Below are 15,000 nucleotides of genomic sequence, written 5' to 3'. Positions count from 1 at the left end.
ATATATACATATATGTATACATATATATATACACACATACATAAATATATGCATACACACGCACACACATATATATATATATATATATATATCCTTTTATCCTTTTACTTGTTTCAGTAACGCTGGAGCACCTAATTTTAAAGGGTTTTAGTCGAAGAAATCGACCCCAGGACTAATTCATTATAACTCTAGTACTTATTCTATCGGTCTGTTTTGCCGAACCGCTAAGTTATGGGGACATAAACACACCAGCATCGGATGTCAAGTGATGGCGGGGGGGGGGGGGGGGACAGACACACACACACATATAAATACATACATATATATACATATATATAGATATATATATATATATATATATATATATATATATATATATATACATACAGTGTACATTTAAACACATAAGGGAGATGTCCATAATAAGATATCTAACCCGCTAGAAGAAGCAGTCAGACTCCAAACCGCACATGCGCGGTAGATATGAAAAATTATAACATATAAGCACGAGCCATTTTCTATGTATTGCCTCGTGTGTATATGTTAATCTTGGCAAATTATTTTATTTTGCTGAAAATAGCTTGAAACTATAGTTCAGGAAATAGATGGTAAATGTTTTTATTTTTCATTCCCTTTCGAAATTATCCCTAATTGTGGTTTGGAGTTTGACTGCTCCTTCTAGCGGGTTAGATGTACTATTATGGACATCTCTCTTATGTGTTTAAATGTAGACTGTGTGTATTTATATGAATAATATATAGTCTATTGACTAGTTTTTTTCTTCTCGCTAGACCACTGTCAGCAAAAAGAATTTCAACATGTTTTTGCTACCCTTAGATTTATTAATATATATATATATATATAACAGGCTTCCTTCAGTTTCTATCTACCAAATCCACTCACAAGGCTTTGGTCGGTTCGAGATTATAGTAGAAGACTCTTGCCCAAGATGCACGCAGTGAGACTGAACCTAGAGTCATGTGGTTGAAAAGCAAGCTTCTTACCACACATCCACGACTATATATATATATATATATATATATATATATATATATATATATATATATATATATATATATATATATATATATATATATATATATATATATATATATATATATATACATACATACATACATACATACATACATACATACATACATACATACATACATACATACATACATACATACATGCTTTTATTTGTTTCAGTCATTTGACTGCGGCCATGCTGGAGCACCGCCTTTAGTGGAACAAATCGACCCCAGGACTTTATTCTATCGGTCTCTTTTGCCAAACCGCTATTCTACGGAGTCGTAAACACACCAACACATCGCAAGCGATGATGGTGGGGACAAACACAGACACATGCACAAATATGTGTGTGTGTGTGTGTGTGTGTGTGTGTGTGTGTGTGTGTGTGTGTGTGTGTGTGTGTGTGTGTGTGTGTGTGTGTGTGTGTGTGTGTGTGAAGGCGCATGGCTCAGTGGTTAGAACGTCGAGCTTACGATTGTGAGGTTGTGAGTTCGAGTACCGGACCAGGCCGCGTGTTGTGTTCTTGAGCAAGACACTTTATTTCACGTTGGCTCCAGTTCACTCAGCTGTAGAAATGAGTTGCGACGTCACAGGTGCCAAGCTGTATCGGCCTTTGCCTTTCCCTTGGATAACATTGGTGGCATAGAGAGGGGAGGCCGGTATGCATGGGCGACTGCTGGTCTTCCATAAACAACCTTGCCCGGACTTGTGCCTGGAAGGGTAACTTTCTAGGTGCAACCCTATGATCAGTTACCGTCTACCAAATCCACTTACAGGGCTTTGGTCGGCCCGAGGCTATAGTAGAAGATACTTGCCCAAGGTGCAACGCAGTGGGACTGAACTCAGGACTCGATAGATAGATAGATAGATAGATAGATAGATAGATAGATAGATAGATAGATAGATAGTGTGTGTACGTACCTCTGCACGTAAGTATGTATACGTGCGCGTGTGCGTATTTCTGAATTACGGAATTTTTACATGGCATCAGAAAGATCATTGCCCGCCGACATATAGTTATGTGTTTATTGTTCACTTGCTTAACTCATTAACTAGTCATAGTTCCGGCTACTCACGCATTCTGTTTCCGTTTTATTTCACACATTTCGGAAATCTAAACAACAGACTATTCGAAACAAATCCGATTTTTTTTCTTTGAGGTGGCTACTCTTTGTTCTGTATTTTGATGTTCTTTAGCTCCAGTTCAGCCCGGTCGAGTAGAGGCCACTAACTACAATTACTGAAAAGCTACATTTTATCTTTTATTTTTTAACGACACCTTGAAGGGTTTAGTTAAACAAATCGAGTCCAGTACTTACATTTTTTTTTGAAGTCACTAAGTTACGGAGATGCCCACAAGCCAACATGACTTGTCAAGTGATATGGGGAACAAACACAAACGGAAATACACACACATGCATGCACGCACGTGTACCTCGAGCTTCTATATAGTATCCGTCTACCAAATTCACTTACCAAAACTAGAAAAGCACTCGGAGAGCGCAGACTTCGGCCAAGCAGCTCATTTCCACCCATATACACGCATGCTGAAAATCGCCCAATTTCCCAAACCAACGTCGGCAAAAACATAACCTCCTTGGCGGGGGTAAAAAAAAAAAATAACACAGTCACTTTCACCACCACAACCAGTACAACCACTACAATACCACCATCACACAACTAACACTAGCATCAACACCACTATTACCACCATCACCTCAGCATCACACATCACACCGCTCCTGTCGCCGCTATAACCACCGATACTATTTTATCCTCCTCCCATACTTATCTCGACCATCGTCATCATCAGCACTGTAACTGTTTTCACCACAATCACCGTCAAAACTACGATCACCACAACCAGTTTCTTTACACTGTTGCACTGTTCTTTACGCTCATGGGACCGAGATTGTTGCAGATTTTTGATTTTTCTAATTTCGGAGTTCTTTATAAAAAAAAAATTGCATCTACAAAACGGAACAGTTTGAGGATAGAACACAATACCTTATACACATACTCTGAATGTAGTTCTATATAAATCTTTAATATTTTTTTTATACTTAAGACCATCAGAAATGTTAAGATATTAGCCTCTACCCACGTTGTCATGCTTTGATTAATAGGTTACAGCATAGATTAGATTACTTAGATAAGATTCGGCCGAAGCTGACTCAAGCCATGTCTAATTTAATAGCACCACCTGGAAGAGATACACAGTCAGCTCTGGGGAACCGTAGCCCATTCAAGCAGAGGGTTATTGTTTTCAGAGACATATCTGGGTGTGGGTGGTTTATCTGATATTTGTTGGAGGTAATCATCTAGGAATCGTTTGAACGCCGTGAAGTCACTTGCCTCCTTTATGTGTGTCTGGTACGATGTTGAAGATAGCAGGGCCAATTGAGGTGTTGTGATATGACACGGACATTTCTGTAGTGGACGGATGGTACGGGGACCAAGCCTCGGACGAATTTTAAAGATGGGCAATGTTGATGGAATATTTTCCATATCATACAGAAGATATAGGGCTCACAGCGGCGGTGGAGGGAGCAAAGCCTGAGCTTTTTGAGTCGATCCCAATAGTCATCCTCCGCAGACCTCCGCCAAGCAGTTCATATTAAGATAGATACGCGAGTAAAATTACTAATAAAGAAACGAAAATAAACTTTGGAATCAGCAACGCCACCATAGGTTACGTGGAAATGATGAACGTGTTTTCAAGGGAGATAATCAAAGAACGTAACGTAATACTTCATGTAAAGTAGATATAACAAATGAAAAATCCTTCAAGAATCCATAAAAATTCGCGGATCACTACCAAAATTTCATCATCTGTTCCTTATGTCATTACCAACTTTTCCTGCAAGTTTCATCAAATACCGTTCACAACTTTTTGAGTTATTTTGCACACAGACAGACAGACGGACAAACCAACACCAATGAAAACATAACCTCCTTCCTTGGCGGAGGTAAATATCAGTCGGTCCGGAGATGTAGAAAACACTTGCTAAAGGAGCCCCACCGTGGAACTATATCTAAAATCACCTGGACGCAAAGCAAGCTTATCAACCACACAACCATGTTTGCACCTAGTGTATGTATGTATGTATGGATGTATGTATGTATGTATGTATGTATGTATGTATGTATGTATGTATGTATATATGTATGTATGGATGTAAAATGAAGGCAAACCAACAAATGATACTTTGAATGCATTTAATACGTACATTTCAGATCATTGCGCAATAGATAAATAGGAAATTCATCACTTACTCAAGATCTGTTTTGTATTTTATAAAGTCTTAAGGTATCTGCCCGTATGAAAGTATATCAGAATAATCAGGCTACATATGAGACGACAACCATCACACACACACACAAACATGTATATATACACACACAAACACACGCGCACACACATATACATAAGTGTACCTTTTCTTACCTGCTGTCGTATACCTTACACCAAGGACCATACTTATGGAGGTAATTACCAAAAGTGCCCCTGGATACTTCTATCCCTTAGAGGGCTTAACACTTCTAACTTATACCTTGTGTGTGTGTGTGTGTGTGTGTGTGTGTGTGTGTGTGTGTGTGTGTGTGTGTGTGTGTGTGTGTGTGTGTGTACTAGCAGAAAGACCTGTCATTAACTGGGTTAAAAGAAGCTGCCAAAATTGTTCTATGAATATTAAAAGTTATTCACTAAGATTGTATTGAACACACATAAGAAATGGTTGTTAACTTTCATGTAGACAATAGAGCTGTTTTCATCTGGCCAATGTTATCATGGGTGCATATAAACGTATGATCTATGATCTATAGTATTTCAGTCTATAAATGAAGCAAACATCGCACAGGCTTTGGCTTATGTCTAGCATAAGATAAGTAAATAAAAGTTCGGGGAAACTAAAAGAATATGTACTATAATTTATTGAACTTAAGTATTACAACAAACAAAAGTACAAATAGCTTTTCTTAGTGTGACGTTGAAAATATCAATTCAAATTTATTAATCATTCTGCAAATTTTAGCTTGTTGATCCCATGGTAAAAACTTCCTTATAGAAGATTTTACCAGTAGGGTAAAAATGGAAAGACTGTCCTTGCTCCCTACTCTGGATGTCCCAACATATAACTGATTGTGTGAGAAACAGACATCTTCGAATTGCAAATCAGCAACTTTCAAAATCTGAACTTGGGACTTATTAATGGACACCGCAAAAGACAGACGTATTGGAAATTGAAGTCATTTGAACTCGATGGGCATGCTGGAAGGTATTAAAGGTAAGCGAGGAATAAAAGCATCTTCACGTTTTCCACAGCCAGAAAATATTGTGGCCTGTATGACATTCCTCATTAGTTTCTTGACAACAAGTCTTGTGCAGAAGTATGATTGGAGCGCCTATTTTCGATGGAAAGCATGCGAAGTTCCTGGTGGCTGCAGTGAGTTTAAGAACTCAACCGAGTAACTAACAATTCTCGATTCATCCACAACAGAGTCTATAGATTTGTATGTTCGTTTCTTGGTAAAAGGTTCTTGAGTCTTTCATTTAGATTATTCACGGTAACGTTCTTTGGTGCCATGATTGCTCTTTCGCACAATCAAGCAGCACTTGTGCAATTTGAAATTATCCTTGGAAAAACTTTTTCAATAAGTTCCCCAACCGAGCTGACTAAGGTGCAGATTTTTGATGGATTCAAGTCACCTTCATGATTGATATCTAGCGTTTCTTCTCCAAGTTGCAAAATAGTACGGGCAAATTGTTCTGACAGATGATCCCTATGCAAATGTACCCTCGTATTTGTAGAAAGCTTTAACACTTTGATATGTTTCCATAAAATAGATTTTAAGCATGCTTTCAATTCATACGCCTTTGTTCCACTGAGAATCACTGGCAAAATTTGTCTGAGATCACCTGAAAGTACTACTGTCACACCTCGCATCAAACAATTGGAACTGTGCAAATCCTGCAGCATTCTGTTAACAGCTTCTACTGATTTTTTATGGGACATTGTAGCTTCGTCCCATATGATCAAAGAATATTTCCTGAGAACTTGAATTAAAGAAGAACTTTTACTAATATTGCAGAGAGGTTCATCATTTGAAGTTAGATTGGATGGCAGCTTGAATGCTGCGTGAGCTGTTCGACCTCCTGGGAGTAAAGTTGCGGCGATTCCAGAGTTCGCTACAGCTAAGGCTATTTCCTTTTTCTGCCGGACTTGGTTAGCACTAAATTTGTAACAAAAGTTTTCCAGTTCCTCCTGGTGCGTCTAAAAAATATATGCCTCCTCTCTTATGTGTCACTTAGTCAATGATTGTTGTATATGCACGTTGTTGGTCTGGCAAAAGTTTCAGGACATTTTCTTCAAGGAATCTTGTTAATGAATAAATATCATATGTAATTTGTCGCAAAACTTCTGTGATCAAATTATTCATCTCATTTCGATGAGTTTCAGGTAAGCCAAATTTGCTGAGCTCTTTCCCTCCCATTGAGACAACGCGATCTTCAATATCAATCAATGCAGAATACAAAACCCTAGCAATGTTGCACGCCTGCAGCAGAAGTTGGACGCAATTTACAGATGGACTGAGGACAATAATATGCAGTGTAATACTGGACAATTCCAAGCCATGCACTACCAGCACCCAAAACTGAGCGAAAAACTTACGGAGTACACTGACCCAAGGGAGATTACAATCCCAGAACCTAAATCAGTGCAGTACCTGGGTATCGACATCAGTGATAATACCTCTTTCCAAGTGCACATTACCAAGATGGCGACAAAGTGCAGACGGCTGACTGGATCCTGAGAACCTTCAGAACCAAAGAGAAGGAAACCTCCTCTGGAGGACATTCGTCCTCAGCCGCCTGGACTATTTCTCCTAACTATGGCCCCCCAACAGTTTAAAATTAACAGCGGAACTTGAAGCAATCTAGCGAAGATTCACAAAGAAGATCGTCTCAATACAACTGCTCAGCTACTAGGAAAGGCTGAGACAGCTAAGACTCTACTCCCTGGGGCGAAGATGGGAGAGATATGCAATAATATACGTCGGAAAAATCCTGTGTCAAATTTTGGCATTGAAAGCTTCACAAATGCCAGAACGGGTCGCCACTGCACAGTGCCAAAGATCCCAACAATGCCGTCGCCCTTCAGGACCAGTTACTGCAACAGCCTGGATTTCAAGGGCCCACAGCTTTTTTAATATTCTCCCAAAGAGCCTGAAGGACCTCCACAAAGTGGATGTAGGTGTTTTCAAAACAAAACTGGTTCTCTTCCTGTCGAGAGTCCTAGATGAACCTACCTCACGGCAGGAGGCGCAAATGAGGGTAGCGACATCAAACTCCCTGATTTACCAAATTCTACATATCAGAGAAGGCTCTCAATAATAACAGTGTAGCAAAACGGCGGTGCCCCAACATGACCGCAGTTTTAAGCTGAAACCGATAAAAAAAAGTATTATGTTAATCCGATAAAAAATATATCTTAGCTCCTTCATTTATTTATTGTTAATTTGGAAGTGGCATATTAAAATTAAATCTCTTAGATCCTTCATTTATCTTTGAAATGTGATTTTGCATATATTGGAAAAGGGCCAGCAGCTCCCTTCGGAGGGCCGCTAGAGACTCGGGACCACTTCCATTGTCTTCGTTGTGAAATTTTACACAAGAATTAGCTTTCTAGTTTTTAAATCCACGCTGTAGTTTTTCTTTCTATAGGCGGACACACACACACACATTTTTATTATATAGATATACATATTATATAGATATACATATCTCCCTTTTCTGTCTTTTATGTTTACAACCAGTTTCGTCTATTTTTCCATTCTCTGTTTAACTTTTGATATATATATATATAAATCAAAGGGACAGGATTAGAGAGTACAAAGGAGTCAGGATTAAGTACTAAGCCATCATAGTGATATTAAGGGGATCTTCCCGCTCTACGGGAGTAAATCCTGGAACAGCACAGAAAGGACCAGAAATAAGATAAATATGTATATATCTGTGTGTGTGTGTGTGTGTGTGTGTGTGTGTGTGTGTGTGTGTGTGTGTGTGTGTGTGTGTGTGTGTGTGTGTGTACATATATATATATATATACTAGCAGAAAGACCGCCCTCCGGACGATTTCCTGCTAGCCACTTGATAATATTTTTACATTTGATTCCTAATTCTAATAACTTTTATGATATTTTATGTCTAATTTTGGGGGTATAATAGTGCTCACTTGCTTAGTAAATATTGCTTTCATTATTTTATCACAGTCGTAATCTCTCTTTTTTAAACAAACATCACGGTTGTCCAACAACGGAGGAAGAAGGAGTTTGTCAAGTTTTACCTTCCCCTCAAAGCAGCATAGAGATTTCAATTTAGCAGCCCATCTTTAAGCTTTACAGTGTGTCTGTGAGATAGAGAACTTCGCAAACAAAGAATGAAATAAACATGAGCTGAAAGATTCGTATAGATAAAAGGACATTACTACAGATGTATACACCCCAGACTTTGTTGCCTCATAATATCCAGAAAATGGATACTTTTTAACAAAACATCGCTTAAATATTATGGCTTCAGAGTATATAGAGATTTATGGGAAGGAGTTTTTTCCGAGGAGGTGGAGAGAGGAGTTTCGGAAAATTCACACGACCTGCTCTTTTTTCCTAATAACTTTCAGGAAAATGGGTATCTTTTAATGAAAGTTCATACAAATCCCTTTCAAACAACATAGATTACGATTATAAAGAAATTTGGGGGTAAAATTTTTTTCCGAGGGGTTGGAGAGAGGAGTTTCGGTAAAACTGAATTTTGGATCAAGAAGACCAAGTAAGTTAGAACTATTCTGTTTTGACGGGGATATCCCCATTTTGTTTTTAAACAACAGCCTTTTGAAATGATGGGGTTTGGGAGGGGTACATCTTTGTGTGACAAAAAGTTTTGAAAACTAATTTTTTCACAATCCCTCCCTTATCATCCCACTTCGGACCAATTTTGGCCAATTGTTTTGCACTTCTAAACTATGGGAGTAGCCTTTTCGGTTTAAAAAAAATTGTTAATATTTTCAGAGGGAAAAGTGAGTGACTTAAAGGCGATTTGGCTGATGTTTCTAGCACATCCAAAGACAACCCTCCTCGTTTCTTTATCACTCTTGCATGTATTGATATTTTTCAATATCCCCACCTCGCATAAACACATTTATATACTATAAAAAAGAAAACTTGAGAAATTATGAATTTTTTGCAACCACACTCCCCGCCCCCGATTGTTTCTGTCTAGAAATTAAAATATTGGAGAGATTGAGTTCATTGCTGGCATTTATCCACAGTGATTTTTAAAAAATAGTTACGTAAACGATAACTCATTTTGATAACATACTTATAAATCTAATATTTCCTATCCTTCCTTAATGCCGGTTCCTATATGCTATTCATATCTGCACTCGGTCTGCTTAGGAGATTATTGTGTCCTAGCATATGTGCTGCTTCTTTTAGTTTTCGTATTTTCCAGTGGTGTTCTCATTCTATTATTTTAACTTCATCCCACTGGGGGAGGTGGTCTCCATTTTTCCATACTTGATCAGCTATACCCGATTTATCAATATATCCTCGTGTCACAGCTTTGCGATGTTCCTCTACCCTTATTTTGAGGGGGCGACATGTTTCGCCTTTGTAAATATGTAAATAATGTACATAATTCCTCATCTCTTAAATATAGGCGGCCATGTTCAACTAAGTCGACCTCGGCGGAATTTGAATGGGAGAAAAAATATTGAAACAAGTAAAAGAGTAAAGGAATAAAAGAGTATATATATATATATATATATATATATATATATATATATTCTTTATGTGGAAGAGCGTAGGCTCGAAACGTTAAAGACTTTTTCACTTCCCGAGCGTTATACTAATACATCTGTTTGCTGTCTACACCACCTGTCTTCGTCTTTTTTTTTTTTGTGAATTCCCTATATATATATATGCAAACACGTTATTTACTGTTATATACATACATACATACATTCACACACGCACAGTACTGGGGTCGATATAATCAACTATCTCCCGCCCCCAAATTTCAGGCCTTGTGCCTATAATAAAAAGAAATATCTATATACTGGGGCTAAAACTACTATTAATAACGGTAGCGTGAATACATGTAGTAAGAGCAATTATGCGCAAAGAGTATTAATGCCAACTGTAATAATATATGTACCAGTATGACTTGTAAGAATAATCATAATTATGCCAACAATTTTAATGCTAATAACGATGATGGTAAAATTCATAGTTTTAATCATAAGCCTAATAATAGCGTTAACTACACTTATTTCCACGTGACTAATAGTGTACTGCCCGTAACCTGCGATAAGTAAACTTGCAACTTTAAAATACCTAAGGGTGCCATTGCTCACACTATAATGTAGTTACCACCACACGAACCCACTGGAATTTACATTGGAGCAATGATCAATTTTAGACGCTGATTTCTTACACATCTGAGCACCTTCTCGAACATTTTCTAGAAAACGCTCTACCTCCTTAGTCACTCACATCCACCACCTCATAGTTGAGAGTGTTCTCTATGACATTTGTTAGTCCATAATTCATAATGGAATACCGTACACAGAAAACCAACTACCATGTAATGGACTTTATTACTCTGCGTGTGTGTGTGTGTGTGTGTGTGTGTGTGTGTGTATGTGTGTGTGTGTGTGTGTGTGTGTGTGTGTGTGTGTGTGTGTGTGTGTGCGTGCGTGCGTGCGTGTGTGTGTAATATTCGCACATTTTGAGAACCAAAACAATGTTCGTTAGACCAAAACTGGTAAGTCACTCCATCGCTATTCAGTGGAAGTAACAAAGGAGTGAGTCATCCCGTTCTTATACACATTTATGTGGGAAGGATGCCGCTTAAGATGTGTGTTAATGAGGTGCTTCTTCGTTTCGACTCATATCTGTCATATTTGTCTCTTTATGCTTCGTCAATTCACTTTTCATTGTGATAATAACAACTAACATCGTTCAATTTATACATCTACATTACTGCCTGTCTCTCTCTATATCTTCGCCACTATGTCTGCATGGCTATTATATCTTTGTAACAATTTATGTATATATGCTTGGGTGCGTGTGAGTATGTGTGTATCATCATTATCATCATCATCAACCTCATCCCCATCATCAACATCATCATCATCGGTTTAACGCCCATTTTTCTATGCTTGCATGAGTCGACCGGAGTTTATTGAGGCAAAATTTCTACGGTTGGATGCCCTTCCTGTCGCCAATCCTCATTTGTTTCCAAGCGAAGTAATATTTCCCCATGGCCAGCCATTTTTTCGAAGAATATTGGAAAATAGATGGCGCTACTTGTTTGACGGTTGCACTCATTTATAACTATGGCACGATGTCAAAACAAGAAGATACTAACACACACATGCGCGCATTCACACCTATGCAAGAACATACATAAACATACACGCGCGCGTGCACACACACATATATATATACGATGGATTTGGCCAACCAAATCCACTCAAAAGGCTTTGGTAGGCCCGGAGCAGTAGCAGAAAACACTTGAGGGTTGAACCCGAAACTATAGTTAGGATCCGAGCTTCCTAACCACACAGCTCTGCCTGTACTATCTGCAGCCGTTAATCCGAACACCTTTCTTCCCTCCTTTTTTTCCTCTCTCCATCTGTTTTCTCTCCTCATTCTTTTTTGTAGAAGAGCGAAGACTCGAAACGCCAAAGACTCTTCCATTTTTCAAGAGCGTCAAACTAATGCACCTTGTTTGTTGTTCCCTTGCCTGTCTCTGTCTCTTGTTTGTTTTTTGTGACGTTTTTATTTTGTTTTATGCTTTGAGTTTTTTTTAGTGGGGGGGGGTGTACAAACCTAGCAGACGACGCCAGTCGGCAGACTGATGCCTGGGGATCGTATCAAGAGGCTTCTAGCGGCGGAAGCCTAAACTACAATGAGTTTGTCCCAGAGAGAACGTTTCCGGTTACTTTTGGGTACCCCATATATATATATATATATATATAGGTTCAAAAAAGGAAAAAGACAAAAAAACAACAACAAAAACTAACAACGTGAGGACGTGATACAGATTGTGTTACTGGACGCTCGGGAAAGGATATATATATATATATATATATATATATATATATATATATATATATATATATATATATATATATACATGTATATATAACACATGCATGTGTATATTATACACATACATATATATATATAGACACACACACACACACACACACACAAACACAAACACACACACGGCGGAAGAGAGAGAGAGGGGAAACACTTAAACAATCTTAAGCAGTATGAACAGTCATGCCTTGAATAAGTTCAGAAAAATCTTACAGCGAAGTTTTCAGCATAAGTATAACTACTACCACCAACTAAACCAAGGTCAACTTCCCGAACGTCACGCTACACTTGAAAAACCACTCTAAATAGTACCTCCACAGAAAGCCCAATGAGTTAATTGCTTACATCCATAAGGACTCTAAACAACCTTGGCTGTTATTAAAAATATAACCATAGGCTTCAGAAGGAAAATTTCTATTTATCAACCAATAGAGAGCTGTTTGACAGGACTGCACTCTACTATAACAGTACGCTAGCGAAGAGTGGCTTCACTGTGAGGTTTGTGTGTGATAAGAAACCTTCAGCCCACCCAAAAACCACCAAAAGAGAGTTAGAAATTGAAAAGTAATGTGGCTCAATCCTCTGTTTAATCTAGGTGTTTCCATAAAAATAACTAGAGACTTCCTGTCCCGAATTAGACATTTCCTATAAACCCATTATTATCACATACTCTTTGATGCTTATATGTCAAGTGAGCTAGTCATGCTTAGGTAATATCGCGTCCAAAATCGCACACAACAAAAGGAAAATTACATATCCACCGACTCTTTTTCATACTCCAGCCTGTCACTGCCTAAATACCACCAGCTGCTCATTAGAGGATACTACCTCTCAAAGGCTCCGGTTTATAGAGCTATCAACACCTCATCCGATGCTCCCAGAGGAACTACACGGATCTTACAGCCAATGATTTCAAAGGAAGTTTAAGACAACATTCGCACCCTTTTGAATGCAAGAAGAGGAAAATCTTTACTTCTCGACCCCGCTTCGTCTGGAAACTCTGGGACTGATGAAGCTATTTCTCCTCAACACATGGACTGTCCTTCACACTGCTTCCTCTAATTCACCTGAACCTTGTAATTGTCAACTCTGTTTCCGTGAGAAAGTGCACATACTGCAACAACTGCAGTATCCATTAACAAGAAAACTAAGCCATCGTATAGTTGCCATCAATGAAATAATCTATAAATGAAATGACCTGTCGAATTAGTCACCAGAAAGGTTGTTTATTTTAGTTGAACAATACACAGCTGCTGAGTAAATAATCTCTAAACCTGCCTATAGTAAGATTACCCTCTCTCTCATACGACTAGCGCAGTCTACCAGCGCTAATGCTCAGCTATGAATGCATCACACAGCTAAGCATGACACAGCACTAAGTGTCCCAGTGGTGTTGCAGAAATATTGATATGTAACATGACACCATCAGTCCAACCGCCATTTAGAACAGTATGGACATTCCTTTCCATTGTTATCTATCATCACTGCAGTGTCAAATCTCACTAGAGGCCAAGTAGGAGGTCACTACATTATCTCCTATACTACGAGGAATTATCAGAGATAGCAATTCCAACAATTCATCCACGCAATATGAACTGATCAGTGAAGGCGCGTGGATTAGTGGTTAGGGCATTCGGCTCACGATCGTAAGGTTGTGAGTTCAGTTCCCGGCGACGCGTTGTGTCCTTGAGCAAGACACTTTATTTCACGTTGCTCCAGTCCACTCAGCTGGCAAAAATGAGTACCTGTATTTCAAAGGGCCGGCCTTGTCACACTCTGTGTCACGCTGAATCTCCCTGAGAACTATGTTAGGGATACACGTGTCTGTGGATTGCTCAGTCACTTGCACGTTAATTTCACGAGCAGGCTGTTCCGTTGATCGTATCAGCTGGGACCCTCGTCGTCGTAAGCGACGGAGTGCTCCTTTGAACTGCTCAATGGAAGCCTTAAATATTGTGACTTCGAAGAGATTTCATGACTAACTCAGATCCAGAACATCTGACGACATCGGCAGTTATCCCTGCGTCTTCGAAACTTCAAACAACATGTTGGAGTATTTGAGTTCCATTTTCAATCGTTTATACAGCTATCAGCATGTATGTATGGATGTATGTATGAATGTATACACAGAGAGAGAGGTGGGGTATGATAAGCTTTTATGCAGTTTTCCATCAACCATTTCATTCGCACAGCATTGCCCAACCTGAAGCTTTAATAAAAGGTACTTGCGCACGATACCACATTGAGAGAACAAGCCCAAATGCTTGTAGTTACAATGCAAAGTTCTAAACTATACAGCTATGTTTCTATTGTATGTAAGAATATATGTTTATACAAACATGTGTATATATATATATTCAAATATACATAACAAACGATATTTATGTAATTTTGTAGATTCACAATGAAGACTTTAAAAGCTAAAGTTTTGATACTTTAAATTTATCATATACCCACATTATATATATCTATATCAGTCTCTCTCTCTCTCTCTCTCTCTCTCTCTCTCTCTCTCTCTCTCTATCTCTCTCTCTCTCTCACTCTCTTTCTCCCCTCTCTCACTCTCTCTCCTCCTCTTTCTACCCGTTCTCTCTCTGTATGTATGTATCTATGTATGTATGTCATTATTCAGTTTTATTTCAAGATTTCTTGCCAATAGAGAAGGAGCCGGTTTCTGACCTAGATCCAAGGCTCCTTCGTTGGAAGTTCAATATGTATGTATGTATGCATGCATGTATGTATGTATGCATGCATGTATGTATGTATGTATGTATGTATGTATGAGAGAGAGAGAGA

At 38.6% G+C, this 15,000-nt stretch overlaps 1 protein-coding gene and 1 long non-coding RNA gene across 2 annotated transcripts in view; one reads left to right on the top strand and one right to left on the bottom strand.

Moving 5' to 3' along the window:
* The window catches only part of LOC106871382 (uncharacterized), a 28,435-nt gene that overhangs the window by 3,295 nt on the left and 10,140 nt on the right, over nt 1-15,000 (top strand). The gene's annotated exons all lie outside the window — the stretch shown is intronic.
* Nucleotides 5,640-15,000, bottom strand: part of LOC149134696 (uncharacterized) — a 10,111-nt gene continuing 750 nt past the window's right edge. Inside the window, exon 2 of the mRNA XM_089355810.1 lies at nt 5,640-6,308. Coding sequence (XP_089211936.1) covers nt 5,640-6,308 — 669 coding nt within the window. The remainder of the gene's footprint in view (nt 6,309-15,000) is intronic.

Source organism: Octopus bimaculoides, chromosome 7 (genome assembly GCF_046866305.1).
Source record: "Octopus bimaculoides isolate indiv1 chromosome 7, ASM4686630v1, whole genome shotgun sequence".
In the NCBI taxonomy this organism is placed as follows: domain Eukaryota; kingdom Metazoa; phylum Mollusca; class Cephalopoda; order Octopoda; family Octopodidae; genus Octopus; species Octopus bimaculoides.
The sequence above is the reverse complement of the archived record's forward strand: the minus strand, read 5'-3'. Positions and strand labels throughout refer to the sequence as shown.